Source organism: Vanessa tameamea, chromosome 5 (genome assembly GCF_037043105.1).
Source record: "Vanessa tameamea isolate UH-Manoa-2023 chromosome 5, ilVanTame1 primary haplotype, whole genome shotgun sequence".
Lineage (NCBI taxonomy): Eukaryota > Metazoa > Arthropoda > Insecta > Lepidoptera > Nymphalidae > Vanessa > Vanessa tameamea.
In genome coordinates, this window is record NC_087313.1 from 12,356,248 (window position 1) to 12,373,610 (window position 17,363).

The 17,363-nt window shown below is 34.3% G+C and overlaps 1 protein-coding gene across 2 annotated transcripts in view; it reads right to left on the minus strand.

Moving 5' to 3' along the window:
- Positions 1 to 17,363, minus strand: part of LOC113404460 (uncharacterized protein) — a 155,535-nt gene that overhangs the window by 20,328 nt on the left and 117,844 nt on the right. For both annotated transcript variants that reach the window (XM_026645354.2, XM_026645355.2), the window contains exon 3: positions 16,214 to 16,270. In XM_026645354.2, coding sequence (XP_026501139.1) covers positions 16,214 to 16,227 — 14 coding nt within the window. In that variant the 5' untranslated portion in view covers positions 16,228 to 16,270. The remainder of the gene's footprint in view (positions 1 to 16,213; positions 16,271 to 17,363) is intronic.

Here is a 17,363-nt window from a genome sequence, read left to right on the forward strand (position 1 = left end):
CAACGAGACAGTTTTTATAACTCCAAATCGTCTCCTCAAGAGAATTTATATATATATATTTTTTTCATAATTCAAAGGTCAAAAATAATAACTCACAACAGCTCATGTTGGATATTTATAAACATATTTAATGTTATTCCGTAGCAATCGAAATCTAATAAACATACCTTTAATCAAAAGCGAAGCTCGCTTGATGTAATTTCTCTAGGAAGGCTCTTATTATACAACAGTCTTAAATGTTTCATGCGAACTAGATGGAAACACCCCCCCCCCCACGTCTCAAGTTAAGATTAATAACACATCGCACTCATGAATATTTTGTAGTGGAAATCGTTTTCTTGATACGTGAAATAGAAATTTACGAGAAGGGCGTACATCATATTCCCAAGATTATTCATGTAACATGATGATATTCGTCAGGCGCAGTTGCAGCTGGATTTACATGATAGTTTGTGATTTGTGTTTCTGCTTAAATTTATATCTGAGCTGGAATTCTGTTTATCAGAGATGATGTATCTCTTATTCTCATCTCCTCTTGGAGATACATATAAAACGCCTACAAGTAAAAACGCGTGTAACTCTACTCCACTAACGTTACATTTTCAAACGTTAAATATTGAAACGTCGCACTGCCATTCAATCTTGAAATCTTTATCTCATCAAGCCCATATAACTTTAATTGAAGTAGGTACGTAAGTGAGTTTAATATTAAACTTCGACTTTCATTCGGCACATATAGTTTATAGAAATAAATCATAGGTCACAATCGAATATTCGAGAAAAATGATAAACGCATTACTCTCATTTCCAGCGTAATCAGTAACGAAGCGATAATAGAAAGGAAAATACATATAACATTGTTTCAGTTTACCTAACGGCGAGGTAAAAAATCACTAACAATGTTAATTGATCTGTAATTTTTTAATAGTTTTTAGTTCCCACGGGATCTTCTAATTTTTAAAGGAAATATTTCTTCGAGTTTTTTCTGTTAGCACAATTTTAAGAAAGTACACAGCGAGCTATTATTAAATAATAAGCAATGCTTGGCTTACGATGAAACTCTTTTTTTAACCGACTTAAAAAAAAGGAGTTTCTTAATTTGGATTTTGATATGTTATATGATACATAATATATCAAGACGAATTTGTTAAATTCCTATTTTATTCGAAATAGGTTTATTTCGAAAGTCACATTTAAATTTCGTAAACCTCTGATGATGAGTGTCGGAAACAGACGAGGGAACTCTTCAATGAATCCCAACAAATCAACTGCAATTGCTGCTTTTAATGCTATGTGCAATGTAAGTGTTTTTTTTAATTATTTTTCACGATGGTTTTGGGCGATAACCGCGACTGTTCTTATTATTCTGTACTGCAGTTACCAAATCTTACATGAGAACTTTACAATTGTTATTATCTATGTAATGCTGAATAAAAATGACTAGCAGCCAGCAGTCACTATTTGACAATCGAGAACTACTCCTTAAACTAATTACAATAAATAGCCTATTAAAAAAAGCACAAATTCGAGTATGACCTTTCGAATGATACTAAATTTAATAAAAAAATACTATTTTATCACATAAATACGATTAAGACAATATATTCCTCATTCTCTTAATAATGTAATTAATTTGTGTTAGTTCGTGGCTAGTCCTAATTGGCTCGGAGCCAATCTGGGGCTAGGTGTTGAGGTGTGCGTCACCGATTTTTGACCTAAAAGTCATCCAAGCTCGTTTATATTTAATAACTGCAGACTGAATTTAGTTTTGATGCGTGACATATTTCCTCTCACTTTTCTGCAATCTGTGGTAGTAATTTCGTAAAACGGACGGAAGTGTGTGACAGGAAGCCAGGGAAGCGCGCGCTATTTGATTTGACCAATGAGCGCGCGCGATGCTGGATTTGTGCGTTAGATGATACCAACTATTTTCCGAGAGGATATCTTGTGCGACTACTCAAGTGCTCGCTCGGTTTGTATTTATTTAAGCTGATAAACAGCAATACTTATATGATAGTATTGTTGTACTACGATTTGAAGAATGAGTCAGCCAAACAGACAAAAGAGCCATTACCAAGTCACCAAGGTTTGACCACTTACCATGAAACGAGCCATTTGCCCGTCCGCCTTAAATTATTAAAAAGACGCATCACGTTAGCCTATTGGCTATTGGCCACAGGTATTCATTTAAAAATAACACAAGAGCAGTAGTGCAAAAACTTTTATTAAAATATAACATCCTTCCTTATTTCCCCCCCCCCCCCTTGTAACAGAAGGGCTGGTTCATTTTTGCTCAGAAAATCGGTATTGCGATTCAACGGGGAAATACTGCTAGCATTCGTGCAACCATTCCACGCAGTCATGCTTTGTACAGCAACTGTTTTTAATATTTACTTGTATATAATTAAGGCCTCGATGTATATTTTGACGACCTCCGTGGTCGAGTAGTGTGTACACCGGTTTTCATGGGTACGCCACTCCGAGGTCCCGGGTTCGATTCCCGGCCGAGTCGATGTAGAAAAAGTTAATTAGTTTTCTATGTTGTCTTGGGTCTGGGTGTATGTGGTACCGTCGTTACTTCTGATTTTCCATAACACAAGTGCTTTAGCTACTTACATTGGGATCAGAGTAATGTATGTGATGTTGTCCGATATTTATTTATTTATATATTTTATACATATAGATATCAATTAAGGTAGTTGATAATGACGCTGTGTCCAAATAACCTATTACGATATGATACACAATATTATGTCATGATCACCAAAAACCAATACAAGCGTAACGACTATCTGATAACTTTCATTTCGGAGCGGCGCCTGCGCACGCGCACGCGTTCTTACGTCACGCTAGGTTTACCACACTACGACGATATCGATACAATTTATTCATATAATCATTTAGATATATTTCAAAACAATTGTATAATATTTTTATTGATGATATGTTTTTTTTTTACAATAATAATTTGTTACTTATCTTTTTTTTTAATTTATATTTCATAATTACTTTAGAATTAAAATCAATTTTAATAATATATATCCAAGTTTTACAGTAACAAGCAAGACGGTGAACATTTAAATTTATATTTCAAACAATAGAGCAGGTTATTCTAGGTGAATTTTAATCTTCGCTGATTAAAAAGTGATTCCGATTACGATGACAATGCATAGTAAACTAAAATATGCGTGATAGGTATTTCTTATTCACTTGATACCTACTCCTGTACTGTGTATAGAACGAATGATAGCTTCTCAGATCAGGGTATTTTCTTTACTGAATTAGTGGTGGTTTTTAATTATACAAACCACAAGTAAGTGTATGTGCTGATTTTATTTCGTCTGGTTTGATATATATGTTCGATTTTCAAAAAGGCATCTTGTGTTTTTTAAAGTTTTCAATTTCAGTATTATTTTTTTTTAACTTTCATAGCAATATCTAAAATAAATCAGTTAAAAATTCAATACCTGTAATTGAAATATAATTGATTCTTAATTACTAAAGTTCATTCTTTCATCATTCAGTTCATTCTTCACAGACATTCTTGGTCGCGATGCAATTAGTCTACGGTATGCATTGTCGGTTCGCGAAAAAATGGCGACTTAAACAACGAAAAAAGTTTATCGGTAATTTGGAAGTGAGATTTAAGTGTTTTTTGTAGTCGAGTGTAATTACTTGGTGGTAGGGCTTTGTGCGAGCCCGCCTGGGTAGGTACCACCCACTCATCAGATATTCTACCGCCAAACAGCAGTACTCAGTATTGTTGTGTTCCGGTTTGAAGAGTGAGTGAGCCAGTCTAACTACAGACACAATGGACGTAACATCTTAATTCCCAAGGTTCGTGGCGCATTGGCGATGTAAGGAATGGTTAATATTTCTTACAACGCCATTGTCTATGGGCGGTGGTGACCACTTACCATCAGGTGGCCCATTGGCTGGTCCGCGTACCGATATCATAAAAAAATATATATGCAGGATTAAAAATATATTGTTATAATATATTCAACATTCACATTATGACTTAAGGACGGAAGGACTAAATCTACTTATAAAATTAAAACATTACTTAAGAATGGTTCGTTGTTGGTAATTCTCAAATATTCTACAAATTTAATGTACCTAATATAAATGACCATAATTTATTTAATTTTATTTATACTACCATTGAAATGAACTATAGGTCTAGGAGTAGAGTCCTAATCAAAAGTAATTCAACAATCAAATAGTAACATTTGTTCTGATGCAGGTAAGCAAAGAGTCTTTATAACTTACATAACATACATAAACATAATCAGCCTGTAAATTTCCCACTGCTGGGCTAAGGCCTCCTCTCCCGTTGAGGAGAAGGTATGGAGCATATTCCACCACGCTGCTCCAATGCGGGTTGGTGGAATACACATGTGGCAGAATTTCGTTGAAATTAGACACATGCAGGTTTCCTCACGATGTTTTCCTTCACCGCCGAGCACGAGATGAATTATAAACACAAATTAAACACATGAAAATTCAGTGGTGCCTGCCTGGGTTTGAACCCGAAATCATCGGTTAAAATGCACGCGTTCTAACCACTGGGCCATCTCGGCTCTTATAACTTAAATAGAGATTATTATGATTATTGGTAAAAGCCTCCTGTAATACTATAAATTAAATTAAGTATACTCAATGATTTTAAATGTATTAAGCGGGGAGCATAGAGCATAGAGTCTATTAAATTTTAAAGGGAAGCTATATACAGATTCAGTCATAAAGTATAAAACAAAACAATTCAGTCGTTTAAAGAAAACAATAATGCTGACATACTTTTTACAAACTCTTTAATAAATTATTATTCACTCAATCAATGCCAAAACAACATTTCGTCATCATGATTTTTTTAATTACTCCTTATTAAATATATATAATAGACTGTTGCCCGCGGCTTTGCTGGCGTGGAAGTTGAAAATATTTACAGATTAACTTAAAATATTACGTTAATTTAAGACCTCTAATGTATACCACATTTTTGTGTATTTCACCCCTTAGGGTAGAATATCCAGATACGCTTAAATACGTATCTACTCATTTTGATCAGTGGCCGAAAAATTAAGTTTCATGCTTCTAACTTCAAAAATGACGGTCTTCCAGACTAACCTCTATACGAAATCTCAAAACCCTTTTCTCCCCTTAGAGATAGAATAGCCAGACACGCTTAAATACGTATCTCCTCATATTAATCGGTATCTCAAAAATAAAGTTTCATGTTTCTAACTTAAAAAATTACCGGCTTCCATACAAATTTTCAAACCTCATTTCACCCCCTTAGGGGTAGAATTTCCAAAATTCCTTCCTAAGCGGGTGTCTACTCTAGTTTATGCTCGACGATGAAGAAACAGTCAGTCAGGACATGTTATTTTATATATATAGTAGATAGGTATGTTTCATGGTGTGACTTATAAAATAATATTTTTTGTGGAAGTGTTGTTGAAGTGTCGAATAATGATATTATGTTTGTGTACCTGTGTAATAAATATAAATTTTGAATGTGTTCTATTGACCAGTAATTTTTTTTATAATATAGTAGGCGCTCATAGACAATGGCGCTCTAAGAAATATTGTATATTTCTTACATCGCCAATGCACAACTAACCATGGAATGGAAGATGTTAATTGTGCCTGTAATCACACTGGCTCAATCACCCTTCAAACCGAAACGCAACAATACTGAACACTGCTATTCGGCGGTAGGTTCAGTTCCTGGGTTTTAAAGAGTTATATTCATCCGGAGACTTGTCATTCAAGAGAACTTCGACATCAGTAAGGCATTCAATAAGAACTATTGATACCTGCATGTGCAACAGTTAGCAAAGTAAATAACGTTCATTCAACAAAAAACTGATAATTAAAACGAATATAAAAGCTGCATTCAACACACAACGCAAATAAGGTCTAAAGAGTTTTTTCAAAATTGAAGTAATTATTTTTGTATTTCTTTAAATTATTAATATATATTAAATTTCAATTAACATTAATTTCAATTTGCTTAACAACGAATTTTGATCGACAAAAATCGAACCGTATCTCAATTACCAAAACTTTAATCTCGCCGAGCAAAGCGGTGGTTAAAAACTAGTACACGAGTAAGTATTAATACATTTGAATACAATGTCATCGACCAGCAGTTTTCACAGTTTCGCTCGTTTTCCATTTAAATTATGCACTACATTGCATCACGGTAATTATAGCTTATCTATGCACAGGACAGGGCCCGAAGACACTTTCCCTGCTATCACGAAGCTGTCTAAATCAACTCGGCTTTAAACACTGTATTTACAAAGAACATGATAAAATTAGTAAAAGTGTTTTATAAATAATATGGATTCGAAAATGGCCGCCTTACCGGACTAGTGGCTAGCTTGTTTAGCTGCCACGTATACGTTATACATTGGTGTTGTGTTTTATAAACAGTATTTTTTATAAATTATTCTCAGTAGCAATCCGCAGTTAGGAAGTTGGTCGTGTACGTACTCCTCGGAAAGCACGTATATGTGGACAGGTCCTGCGCCTGATCTCTCTGGTTGTAGATTACCGTCCCATCGAATTATGAAAACGAGAGAACATGTCTGTTTACACCACTGATTAAGAGTAGGCACGAAAACCGAGCGTGTCATTTTTTTTATACCTGCGATGACGTCATCCCGTCTATACTTGAACATAATGATAAATTATTTTGGATTAATCACAGCTATTTGCAACAAAATTACTAACCCAAGCTTTTACAGTTTATAACGGTACAATATTTATATATTAAAGTGTAGCCGTGTCAAATTTATGCAAAGCAAAAACTCCAGGCACGCTTGCTACGACGGATTAGTATGAACGGTTGTGGAATCTAGCCTACTCTAAATCTAGCTTACTCTAAATCTAGCTTACTCTAAATCTAGCTTACTCTAAATCTAGCCTACTCTAAATCTAGCTTACTCTAAATCTAGCTTACTCTAAATCTAGCTTACTCTAAATCTAGCTTACTCTAAATCTAGCTTACTCTAAATCTAGCTTACTCTAAATCTAGCTTACTCTAAATCTAGCTTACTCTAAATCTGTGTTGTACCCTCTTGTGCACTTCATTATTATCTCTTACGAATACGACTTGTATCCGATATTGCGTTAATTAATCTTTCATCTAATAAAGTCAAACCATTTCTAGTTTTTACTATTCGCTAGGAGATTTTTGTTATAATTTACATACAATAAAAGACGCGCTAATACGTATCAAATAAAAGCTAATAAATATAAATAAAGATTCATTGTGAATCTCATTGGGGATTAGCAGATTATCTAATATAAGTACCTAAAAGAACAAGCATGCTTATAAATATTTAATATTAAGGCAGAAAAGTTTTCCTAATCCGCAATGGTCAGCGCTTATCTAGGCACAGTAAATTCTGTGACAAGGGTATTCCCCGCGGCAACCCGTTTTGCGTTGTACTAAAATAAAAGTAAATATGTAATTAAAAAAATAGCTTATTGAATAAAATCGTAACTGTATTTTTATATTTATATACATACATATATAGTATCTATATCATTTATAAAATTATCACTCACTTGGTGGTAGGGCTTTGTGCAAACCTGTCTGGATAGGTAGCTACCATCCACTCATCAGATATTCTACCGCCAAGCAACAATAGTATTGTTGTGTTTCGATTTAAAGTGTGAGTGAGCCAGTGTTACTATAGACACAAGGGATATTACATCTTAGTTTCCAACATTGGTGGCGCGTTGGTGATTTGTCTATGGCAGTTGTGACCACTTACCATCAGGTGGCCTATTTGCCTACCTATGATATATAAAAAATTAATTTAATATTTTACACTTCCATATCTAAAAGCATGGATAACAGGACCATTTTTTGTAAAATTTAATAGACTTCAAAAACCCCCCAAGTTAATATAATTATGATAAAGATGTTGCACGTAAATAAACAAAATCAAAATATTCGTTATATAATATTATTTGTCAGTAAGTTTTTGGTTTCTAAAGTAGAAGATTTTTCACGTATTGTAATCCTATGTACGCATTATGGATTACAACGTAATTCGACGTCATTCAAGTCACGGCTTACAATTAGTTTTAAATGTAAGCGATGAAGTAATCCGATGTAATCTCGTGTTGACATCCATTAATTAAGCTTCATAATTGTATTTTAATAAAATGTTAATATGCAAGGGCATAAGGACTACGTCGGGATAAAGTGTCTTGATATATTTGTACCTGGAACTAGGCGTCACGGGCGCCCAAGGAAGCGATGGCTGGATGTCGTGAAGCAAGACATGAGAGCCAATGGACACAGAACGACACTAAAGACCGTGCAAAGTGGAGTAGACTTAGGCGGGAAGGCAGACCCTGGCAAAAGCTAAATGCGTAAAATAAAACGAGGATTGCTCTTACATTACATTCAATTAGATATTGCCTCAGTTTAGACTGAAAGAATTTGCAACAAAATCTCAATGAGAGACCAAACTTGCAAGAGGACATTATATAATTCATGGATAGCGCTCATTGAAAACAAAATTTGTCAAAACATTTGCGAATTAAGTTCTGACAAGCTCAGATCAGAGTCCATTCTTTGCCGAAATGGTGAGTTGAAGAATTGAGTTCTTCTTCTTTGTCTTCCACGTTTAATGAAGGTTTAGTACCATTCATAGTTAATTATGTAATTATATGAATAACTGAATTAAAAATGTATCCAGGTTAATAAACTCATTCAATTAAATGGAAAATAATATCGTATATATACAGACCTCTAAGTAAGTACTGACAATCCTCTAAGTGCTCCCGACTTTCTTAATATTTAAATAACCTCTAACTGTGTTAAGAATAACTTCTAACTTGAATTAAGTAATAACAGATTTTTATACGACTCACCAAAAAAGAAGTTAATTGATTTCTACAGCCAAGCAGCAATACTTAGTACTGTTGGACCAGTGTAACTGTTACCACCAGGTGGCCCATTTGCTCGTCCACCTATCTACATAAAAAAAAAAGTCCTCACGTTTAATGTTGTCTGTGGATTTGGTGCTATATCTCTATCGTTTTGATTTACGTTACGATTCTATGCAAAAATCACAAAAATAATTTTAGATTTCTAATGACTACAAATTTTATGTCAATATATTCTCGTAACATTTTATTGGTTTTCCTTCTGACGTTCTATTTTATGTTTGGAGTTATTTGCTATTCATTATATGAATACGGTTACATGAATAATATTTTGCCGGTTTTAGAAAATATTTTGATGTATCCGGTTATTTCAGTTACGAATATAAGATTATTTCAATATTGTAAAAGAGATAAAAACAAAGTAACAATTGAACTTTATTTTTAGGCTAGGGTTACTTTTCCACGGACTTTTCCTTGATGTTACAAAGCGATGGTCACTTGGGCGTAATCCAGTAGCGCGCATGTCGATACGAGAAAGTACTTCGCGATATAAAGGTTACATAACACGTTTTTTATCATCTTTCTTCTATATAACTGTAACGGAATTGTTTATATGTTACTAAGCATCGTATTAGCTATAATTTAGACTTTTAATTTAATTTTATAACTACATATGTAGCTTTAATTTTAAAAACATTCTTCCAAAATACTAGTACACACAGTAGGAATGGTTTCCTTTAAAAAAAAATAAGCTTTTAATAATATTACAATTTATTTTGCTTTCGTTTGAATAATATGTTAGATATATCTGTACGTATTATGAAATTGGAGTATCTGTAATATTAAAATACCGGTTTTTTTACTAAATACATATGTATACACGGTGCATACACCAAAATGATGATGATTTTCAATTTTTGTCAGTGCGTCTGTCTGTTTGCTCCGGTTAATCTCTGGCTCTTGGCTGGCTACGGCTTGACCGATTTTGATTATATCAACTTAAACTATAATAACTTATTGTTAAAATCAAACTCGCACGAAGTCGCGGGTACAGCTAGTTTTGAGTATAATTTTAAATCTATAATAATATTATAAATTTTAAAATAACTCTGTCTATATGTTGCAAACCACTGAAGCGAATTTGATGATTTTTTTATGAAACCAGTTTGAACTTCAAGGAGGGATATAGACTACTTTCTTATATCTAAAACTTGACGACCAAACCTTAAAATGCGAGCAAAGCCGCGGGCAACAACCGAGACAGTCCAGAAACCAGAAATATTTACATGTTTTCTAAGAAAGGAAGGAAGGCTATCTATGCCTAACACCTGACCACCATCCCCTAAAATCAGAGCATAGCTGCGGGCGACCACTAGTTGTTAAATAACACTGACCTAAAATTTATTATTATAATGTTCTTATGATCTAGATAAGTAATCGTTTTTTTTTTAATAAATATTGGACAACATCACATACATTACTCTGATGTCAATGAAAGTAGCTAAAGCACTTGTGTTGTTGGAAATCAGACGTAACGACGGTACCACAAACACCCAGACGCAAGGCAATATAGAAAACTAATGAAGTTTTTCTACATCGACTCGGCCGGGAATCGAACCCGGGACCGGCGTACCCATGAAAACCGGTGTACACACTACTCGACCACAGAGGTCGTCATGGTTTAACATCATAGCTTCAAAATATACATAACATATCCAATATTTAACAATAGAATAATTAGAACATACATGTATAAAACGGTAGAAAATATTAATATATTAATGACACACTTGTATCGTAACTTACGCGGTCACGAACGGATCAAATAAAAAGTCCCTAAATGCTTTAAAAGAAACGTCCAATTTATTTCCATTCTAATTGCTAATTCGCCCTAATTGTCATAAAGCTACGTTAAATCAAAACGACCTGTCGACCAATTCTCCTTAATCAAGTTAAATTAACATTTAAACAACGTTATCAATACGTGAATAGAATCATTTTCGCACATTTTCAAAGCCCAGAGTGGTTGAATCTCACGCTATTGTGAGATTAACTTCAGTATTCAATATAATAATGCACCCACACGCAATCCGATTCTAAGCGAGATAGTATCAATGATTTATCACCTTAGCGATAACCAGGGCTGCTAGCGACGACCACGGTTTTGTAAACAAATCTCTAAATGGGTGCCTGAGACTGGACCTTGGTGGAGCTGGGAGGTGCCATTTTTGACAGTGCAGCTCGCCGAGAAATAGCGCTACACTAAATTGTAAGAACGTTGTCTATATCCACATACAATTGAGATTATAATTGTAGTTATAGTTCACGCTTGTAATATAATTTCTGTTCTTAAATATAAATAATAAATAAATATTGTTCAACATCACATACATTACTCTGATCCCAATGTAAGTAGCTAAAGCACTGGAAAATCAGTAGTAACGACGGTACCACATACACCCAGACCCAAGACAACATAGAAAACTAATGAACTTTTTCTACATCGACTCGGCCGGGTATCGAACCCGGGACCTCGAAGTGGCATACCCATGAAAATGGGTGTACACACTGCTCGACCACGGAGGTCGTCAAATATATGTGATAAATTAAAAAATATATTGATATCGCAATTAAGTTAAACAATCTTCTGGACGCGTTGTGTGTGGAGATTAATTATGATATTTAATTTTAATAGACTTTTTGTGTTTCTTCTTGGATGTCTTGGAAGAAATCCCTTTAGGTACATAATCGTGCCTTTTACACTTAGTTCTATATCAATATAAAAATGTTTAGAGATATAATAAACTTTAATTGTAGCAAAAAAAACATCACTTCCCAATTGACGCTCTCGAGGGGTGCATTTAAATAAAACATATGCCCTTTACCGGGACTCAAACCATCTCCATATTACCCACCAGATTAAATCAGTTCAGCGGTTAAAGCGTGAAGAGGGGTTAACACTTTTCAGACAGAGTTACTTTCGCATTTGTAATATTAGTATAAATATATAGAGCCGAGATGGCCCAGTGGTTAGAATGCGTGCATCTTAACCGATGATTTCGGGTTCAAACCCAGGCAGGCACCACTGAATTTTCATGTGCTTAATTTGTGTTTATAATTCATCTCGTGCTCGGTGGTGAAGGAAAACATCGTGAGGAAACCTGCATGTGTCTAATTTCAACGAAATTCTGCCTCATGAGTATTCCACCAACCCGCATTGGAGCAGCGTGGTGGAATATGCTCCATACCTTCTCCTCAAAGGGAGAGGAGGCCTTAGCCCAGCAGTGGGAAATTTACAGGCTGTTTATGTATAAATATAAATTCTGATAAACTTAAAAAAAAGAAAAATATACATCACAACAAAACCCAGACGTTATCTATGTTAACGTTATCTACCAACAGACATGGTGATCTGAAAATGAAAAACAAAAACCTTCTCCAAGAAAAATACATATTTGAGCCAAATGGTGATCATTCAAACGATATGAGAGTCTTTTAATCTTAAACGGATCTATCCATTTTGGCTTACATATAAAACTCATTATGACCATATACTTATAAAACAAATTTTATGCACGATTTGCGCAAATCTTACCAGCCCTATTGATAACATTGGCTCTAAACACGATATCATTAGATAATAATGATCTATGCACATTTAGATGCTGCGATTAGGATCTTCCAGCGGTGTCTATTTCATAGTTGTGTGCTGAGGGCAAGCGTAGGCAGAACTTATGCAAGTTACGGGTCATTTTGCAAGTTCAAACCATTTGTAGGTGTTAAATGACCAATCACGGATACCAGATCTCCAATAATCGAAAACGTGCCCGCTGTTTGGGTTAAACGAGTAAAGTTATGATGAGGCTAGACCTACTAAATTTCTATTGTCAGCTACAGAAGTTTGGTATTGTTTTATTTTGAATTGTATCAACAATACTACACTACAATTTATTTAAATGGGTTCAAATCTTCTTTTATATAAAATAGGTAGGCGGACTGGTAAATGGGCCAGCTGATGGTAAGTTGTCAACACCACCCATAGACATTGGGGCCGTTAGAAATTTTAATCATTCCTTACATCTCCAATACGCCACTAAGTTTGGGAACTGGGTTATTATGTCCCTTGTGCCTGTAGTTACCCTCACTCACACTTCAAACCGGAACTCGACAATACTAATTACTGTTGCTTGGCGGTAAAATATATGTCGGCGGAACATCACGTATTTAAGAAAAACACGTGCCCAGAAATTATTGTTTTAATTATTTTAATAATTTAAAACGGGCACGTATTTTTCTTAAATACATGATTTTCCGCCGACATATATGATGAGTGGGTGGTACCTACCCAGACGGGCTTGCACAAAGCTTACTACCAAGCACAATTCTTCAATAGTTATTCTCTTCTACCAATTAAATAACTTTGTACCATTGCCTCTTCTACTCGTAATGAAGCCTCTGGATTGAGTGAAATGATGATGATAAGAGACTTGGTGAACTAAACCTGGTTCCCAAGGAGCGAGATGCGGCAAAATATTTTAATTATTTGTACATGCATACTTAGTTAAGGTTTCGATGTAGATAGTAAATGTACAGTAAAACCTGTAAAATTCTCACTGCAGGTATAAAGCCTTTTGAGAGGAATATTTAGAGCTTATTCCATTAGACCTGCTAAACAAATCATAAAATTGAATCCAAGTTCAAATAAACTGTATCAGACAAAATCATATTCCGATGTTTTAATGCAAGTCTTGTTAGTAATTTCGCATGTTATTCTGATATTCGAGTAGAGATAGTGAGAACAGGGCAATGTTCTAACGTAGCACAGTTACTTGGCTAAAATTTTGGGTATCAGGTTCTAGCTAGTTTAGCTGACTTAGTAAACCTCTTCAGTCTTTTCGACACAATCGGTATATTATTGGAATCAGTGGTGACATTATTATATTTACGTTTTACGATAAAGTTTAAAAGAAAGTGTTATTTTGTCATATAATAAATATTTACATTTTAATCAAAAAAAATTTAACAGGCAAACTTTTATGTGCACACACTCCTAATCGCAGCTAAATATTAGAGCAAAGTAGCTTAAATATTACGCTATTTGATTATGAAGTTATAACGTAAATCTGACCATTGCAGCTGAAGAAACTCCATATTTAATTTTGGAAGAAGGTCTCAACATGATATAAAGTCTTAAACTTCTTCTTGTTAAATACATTATATTGAATTTAAGTTGAACTCATATTGTGATTTACTTGTTTTCATAAGTTTTAATCAATCTAATGTATTTAGGATAAATTCATAAACATTTTAAAGAAATATTCTTGACGCTTTTTGAATGTTACTTGTGGGATGACGTCCGTCAGAGAAGTATGGAAGAAGACATGCTGCGCCAACCCCCATTAAAATTGGGATAAGGACAGGAGGATAATAATGATGATTCTTGACGCTTTTTGAGCAGAACAGGTCAACCATACATTATTTTAGTTACTAAAACAGTAAATGTCCTGATGAGCTCTCAGGATGGGCGTTTTTTTTCTGACCCGATACATAAATATCAACATTGGCCGATTTGCACAAAAAAATTATATATCATACATTTAAAGTTTCTCTGTGAGTCAATCTTAATATTGGTAAGCATTAAATTATTACACCTCAATAGTTTCTGAGAATAACGCCAACAAATTGATGATGATGATGGTGACGTCATCCTGACCATATTCGGCCACAGCAGCCTTAACCAAAGGAGACAAACCAACTACGTAGGAAATATTATAGGGCACAAATGTGTGCACAAACACAGATGCAATCTCTACTCACTTTTATTATGACACGGCCACGGCCCGAAATAGTTCCAGGATATTATGTGCTTCCACACAATTTCCATCTTCCAGATGCCGGGCTGTTGCTGAGAATTTTTCGACCGAAAAACCGAATAAATTATAATTGGAATCTGCGTCCGATGCGGAATGTCTAGCACCTAAACCATTAAGGCAGTCATATAAATGCAGTAATGTATTAGAAATCACATTAAGCTTGCACCCAAGACTCTTTCTAGTCGGATTTGCTACCTTATTAGATTTGCATAAATGCTTATTCACATGCGCAGTCGGTTGTCTTCCTTGGGCGCCACTATCATAAATTGTTTACAATTTGAAATATGTCGTGTAGAAATAAATCAATTGTAAAGTATATTTGACAAGTAAAGCACGATTATAAGAAAGAGACAACGCTATTCGACCTTAATTTTAGATGCAATCTTAGACTTGCATATAAAGTTCAAGGCAGACTCGTAACTTAAAATAGCAATTCCTTGAGACCAAAACATCAACTGTTCATTTAAAGCTTGAATTATTGTGAACAGGTCATTATTTTCATTCTTATGTAATATCAACTATCCCGTTTTTTCATAGGATATTAAATTCTTTGAAACATCCTGGCACTATATTTTCAAATATTGACCCAACTTTTTCTAAGCCATAATCTCCCGCATAAAAAGGCATTAATTGATGTGAAATTTGTAAGATATTATTACCAATTAATCATTTCGGTAAATATAAGACGTACGTCACAAATGTTGTTGCAAAAACACTCTTGTTTAGAAGTAAACGGGACTTTTATTATGAATTTCTGAGTTAGTATAACGTCTTGCGTTTTATAGTAATATAGTATCTTCTACATTTTAGTAGATTTTAGTAGGAAAATTTGGTTGGGCGTTGAGTAAGTTTGAGTGAGTAAGTAACACCTAATAATCTTCTACTGCCAAAATTCAATACTTTCTATTGCTCTGTTCTGGCTTAAAGGGTGAGTAAGTATGAATCATCTCACACGTATCGTAATACCTAAGTTCTCATAATGAAAGTTTAAAATTTCTAACGTTCGTAAAAGTTCAAGAGGGTAGTAGCTACCGTCCTAATATTTGTGCCTACAAAAATAAGGCGCATTTGTCCTTCTCTTTTATAATATAAGTAGACTCAGACAAAGCCGCTGTAAGAAATATTAACCATTCCTTACGATCGATTTAATACGATTTGATGCGTCGATTTAATTAATTCTACTTGAATGTTCGTATGTATACTAATCAAGAAGATAAATCTAAAATATTTAAAGAAGAGCGGTTTATCTTTAATAATTATTAGAAGTTATTAATTAGAAAATTATTAGAAGTTATTAATTAGAAGGTTTTAATATACTGGGCTTTTAATTCAGATAATTACATGATTTTGCAAAATGGATACAATTAGATGTAGGCTATGGGTATTTACATACCATTTTTGTTATAAAAAAAAAATCTTACCTCTCGGAATCCATGGTGAGTTTAAAGAAAATCCAGCTTTACGACTGTTCTGGTCTTCTGCAAAAGAAAAATATATCTATAAATAATATTGTTTACTTTTTATTTATTACTAATTTCATAAATAGGTAAATATTTAAGTTACATATTTAAAATGAAAACTGTATTCACTACAAAATTATGAAAATAAAACGCCATTTATTTAGCTTAAGCAGGTTAGGGTCGTCATTTTACTGAATTGTAGTAAACGTAAATCTATCACCGGTTCGAAATATAGATTCTTAGAAGAACCGGTAATAAACTCAGTGGCACCGACTTTGCCTATACCGCAAATAAAATCTAACCGAATACAGACAGTGTTGCAATTTGATTTAAATACCAGGAATTTTCAAGATAAAGAGTTGCAATTTTTTAAACTGCCACCAGTCAGCCAGAATGGCTTGTTTCTGTGAGAAACGATCTTATCTCGCATACGGATCCAAGTAACTATTGCCAGCGTTTCCTTGTTCTTTGTATTCGAAGATTTTCAATTACAAAAAAAAACCTTTTTTTCAGAGTTATTTCATTATTAAACTTCATTATTTAGATCGTAATGAGTCATAGGGCTGTAATCAGTCTGACTAAACAATTACGGAGAACTTTGATGTTGTCAATATTTAATGAATTTGTATGTCTTACAGGTTGACTGGGAATTGTGCCTCCCGATGTTAAGTTGGAACCACTGCCTTAGATATTGGTATTGTAAGAATTAATTATCATTTCTCATACTATCCATGTGCCACTAACTTTGGGACCTTTGTTATGTCCCTTGTGCGTGTACATTGGCTCGTTTACCGTTCAAACCGATGCACAATAATTCTTAGTATTGATGAGAGGGAACCTACTCAGACGGACTTGCACAGAGCTCCACCAAAAAGTAATTCCGATGAATTGTTCGGATTAATCCCGGCTGCTGAATTTCACCTTCGGACATCTCGCCAAAGTTCAAAATATCACCCACACCACCTAGATGTCCGACAATCCACACCAGCGCGATTTTTAAGACATTTTCTGCCTCGCACAACCACTCTGTGGAACCAGCTTTCGCCGGCGGTTTTTCCGAACCGATACGACTTGGGAACCTTCAAGACAAGAGCGTACTCTTTCCTGAAAG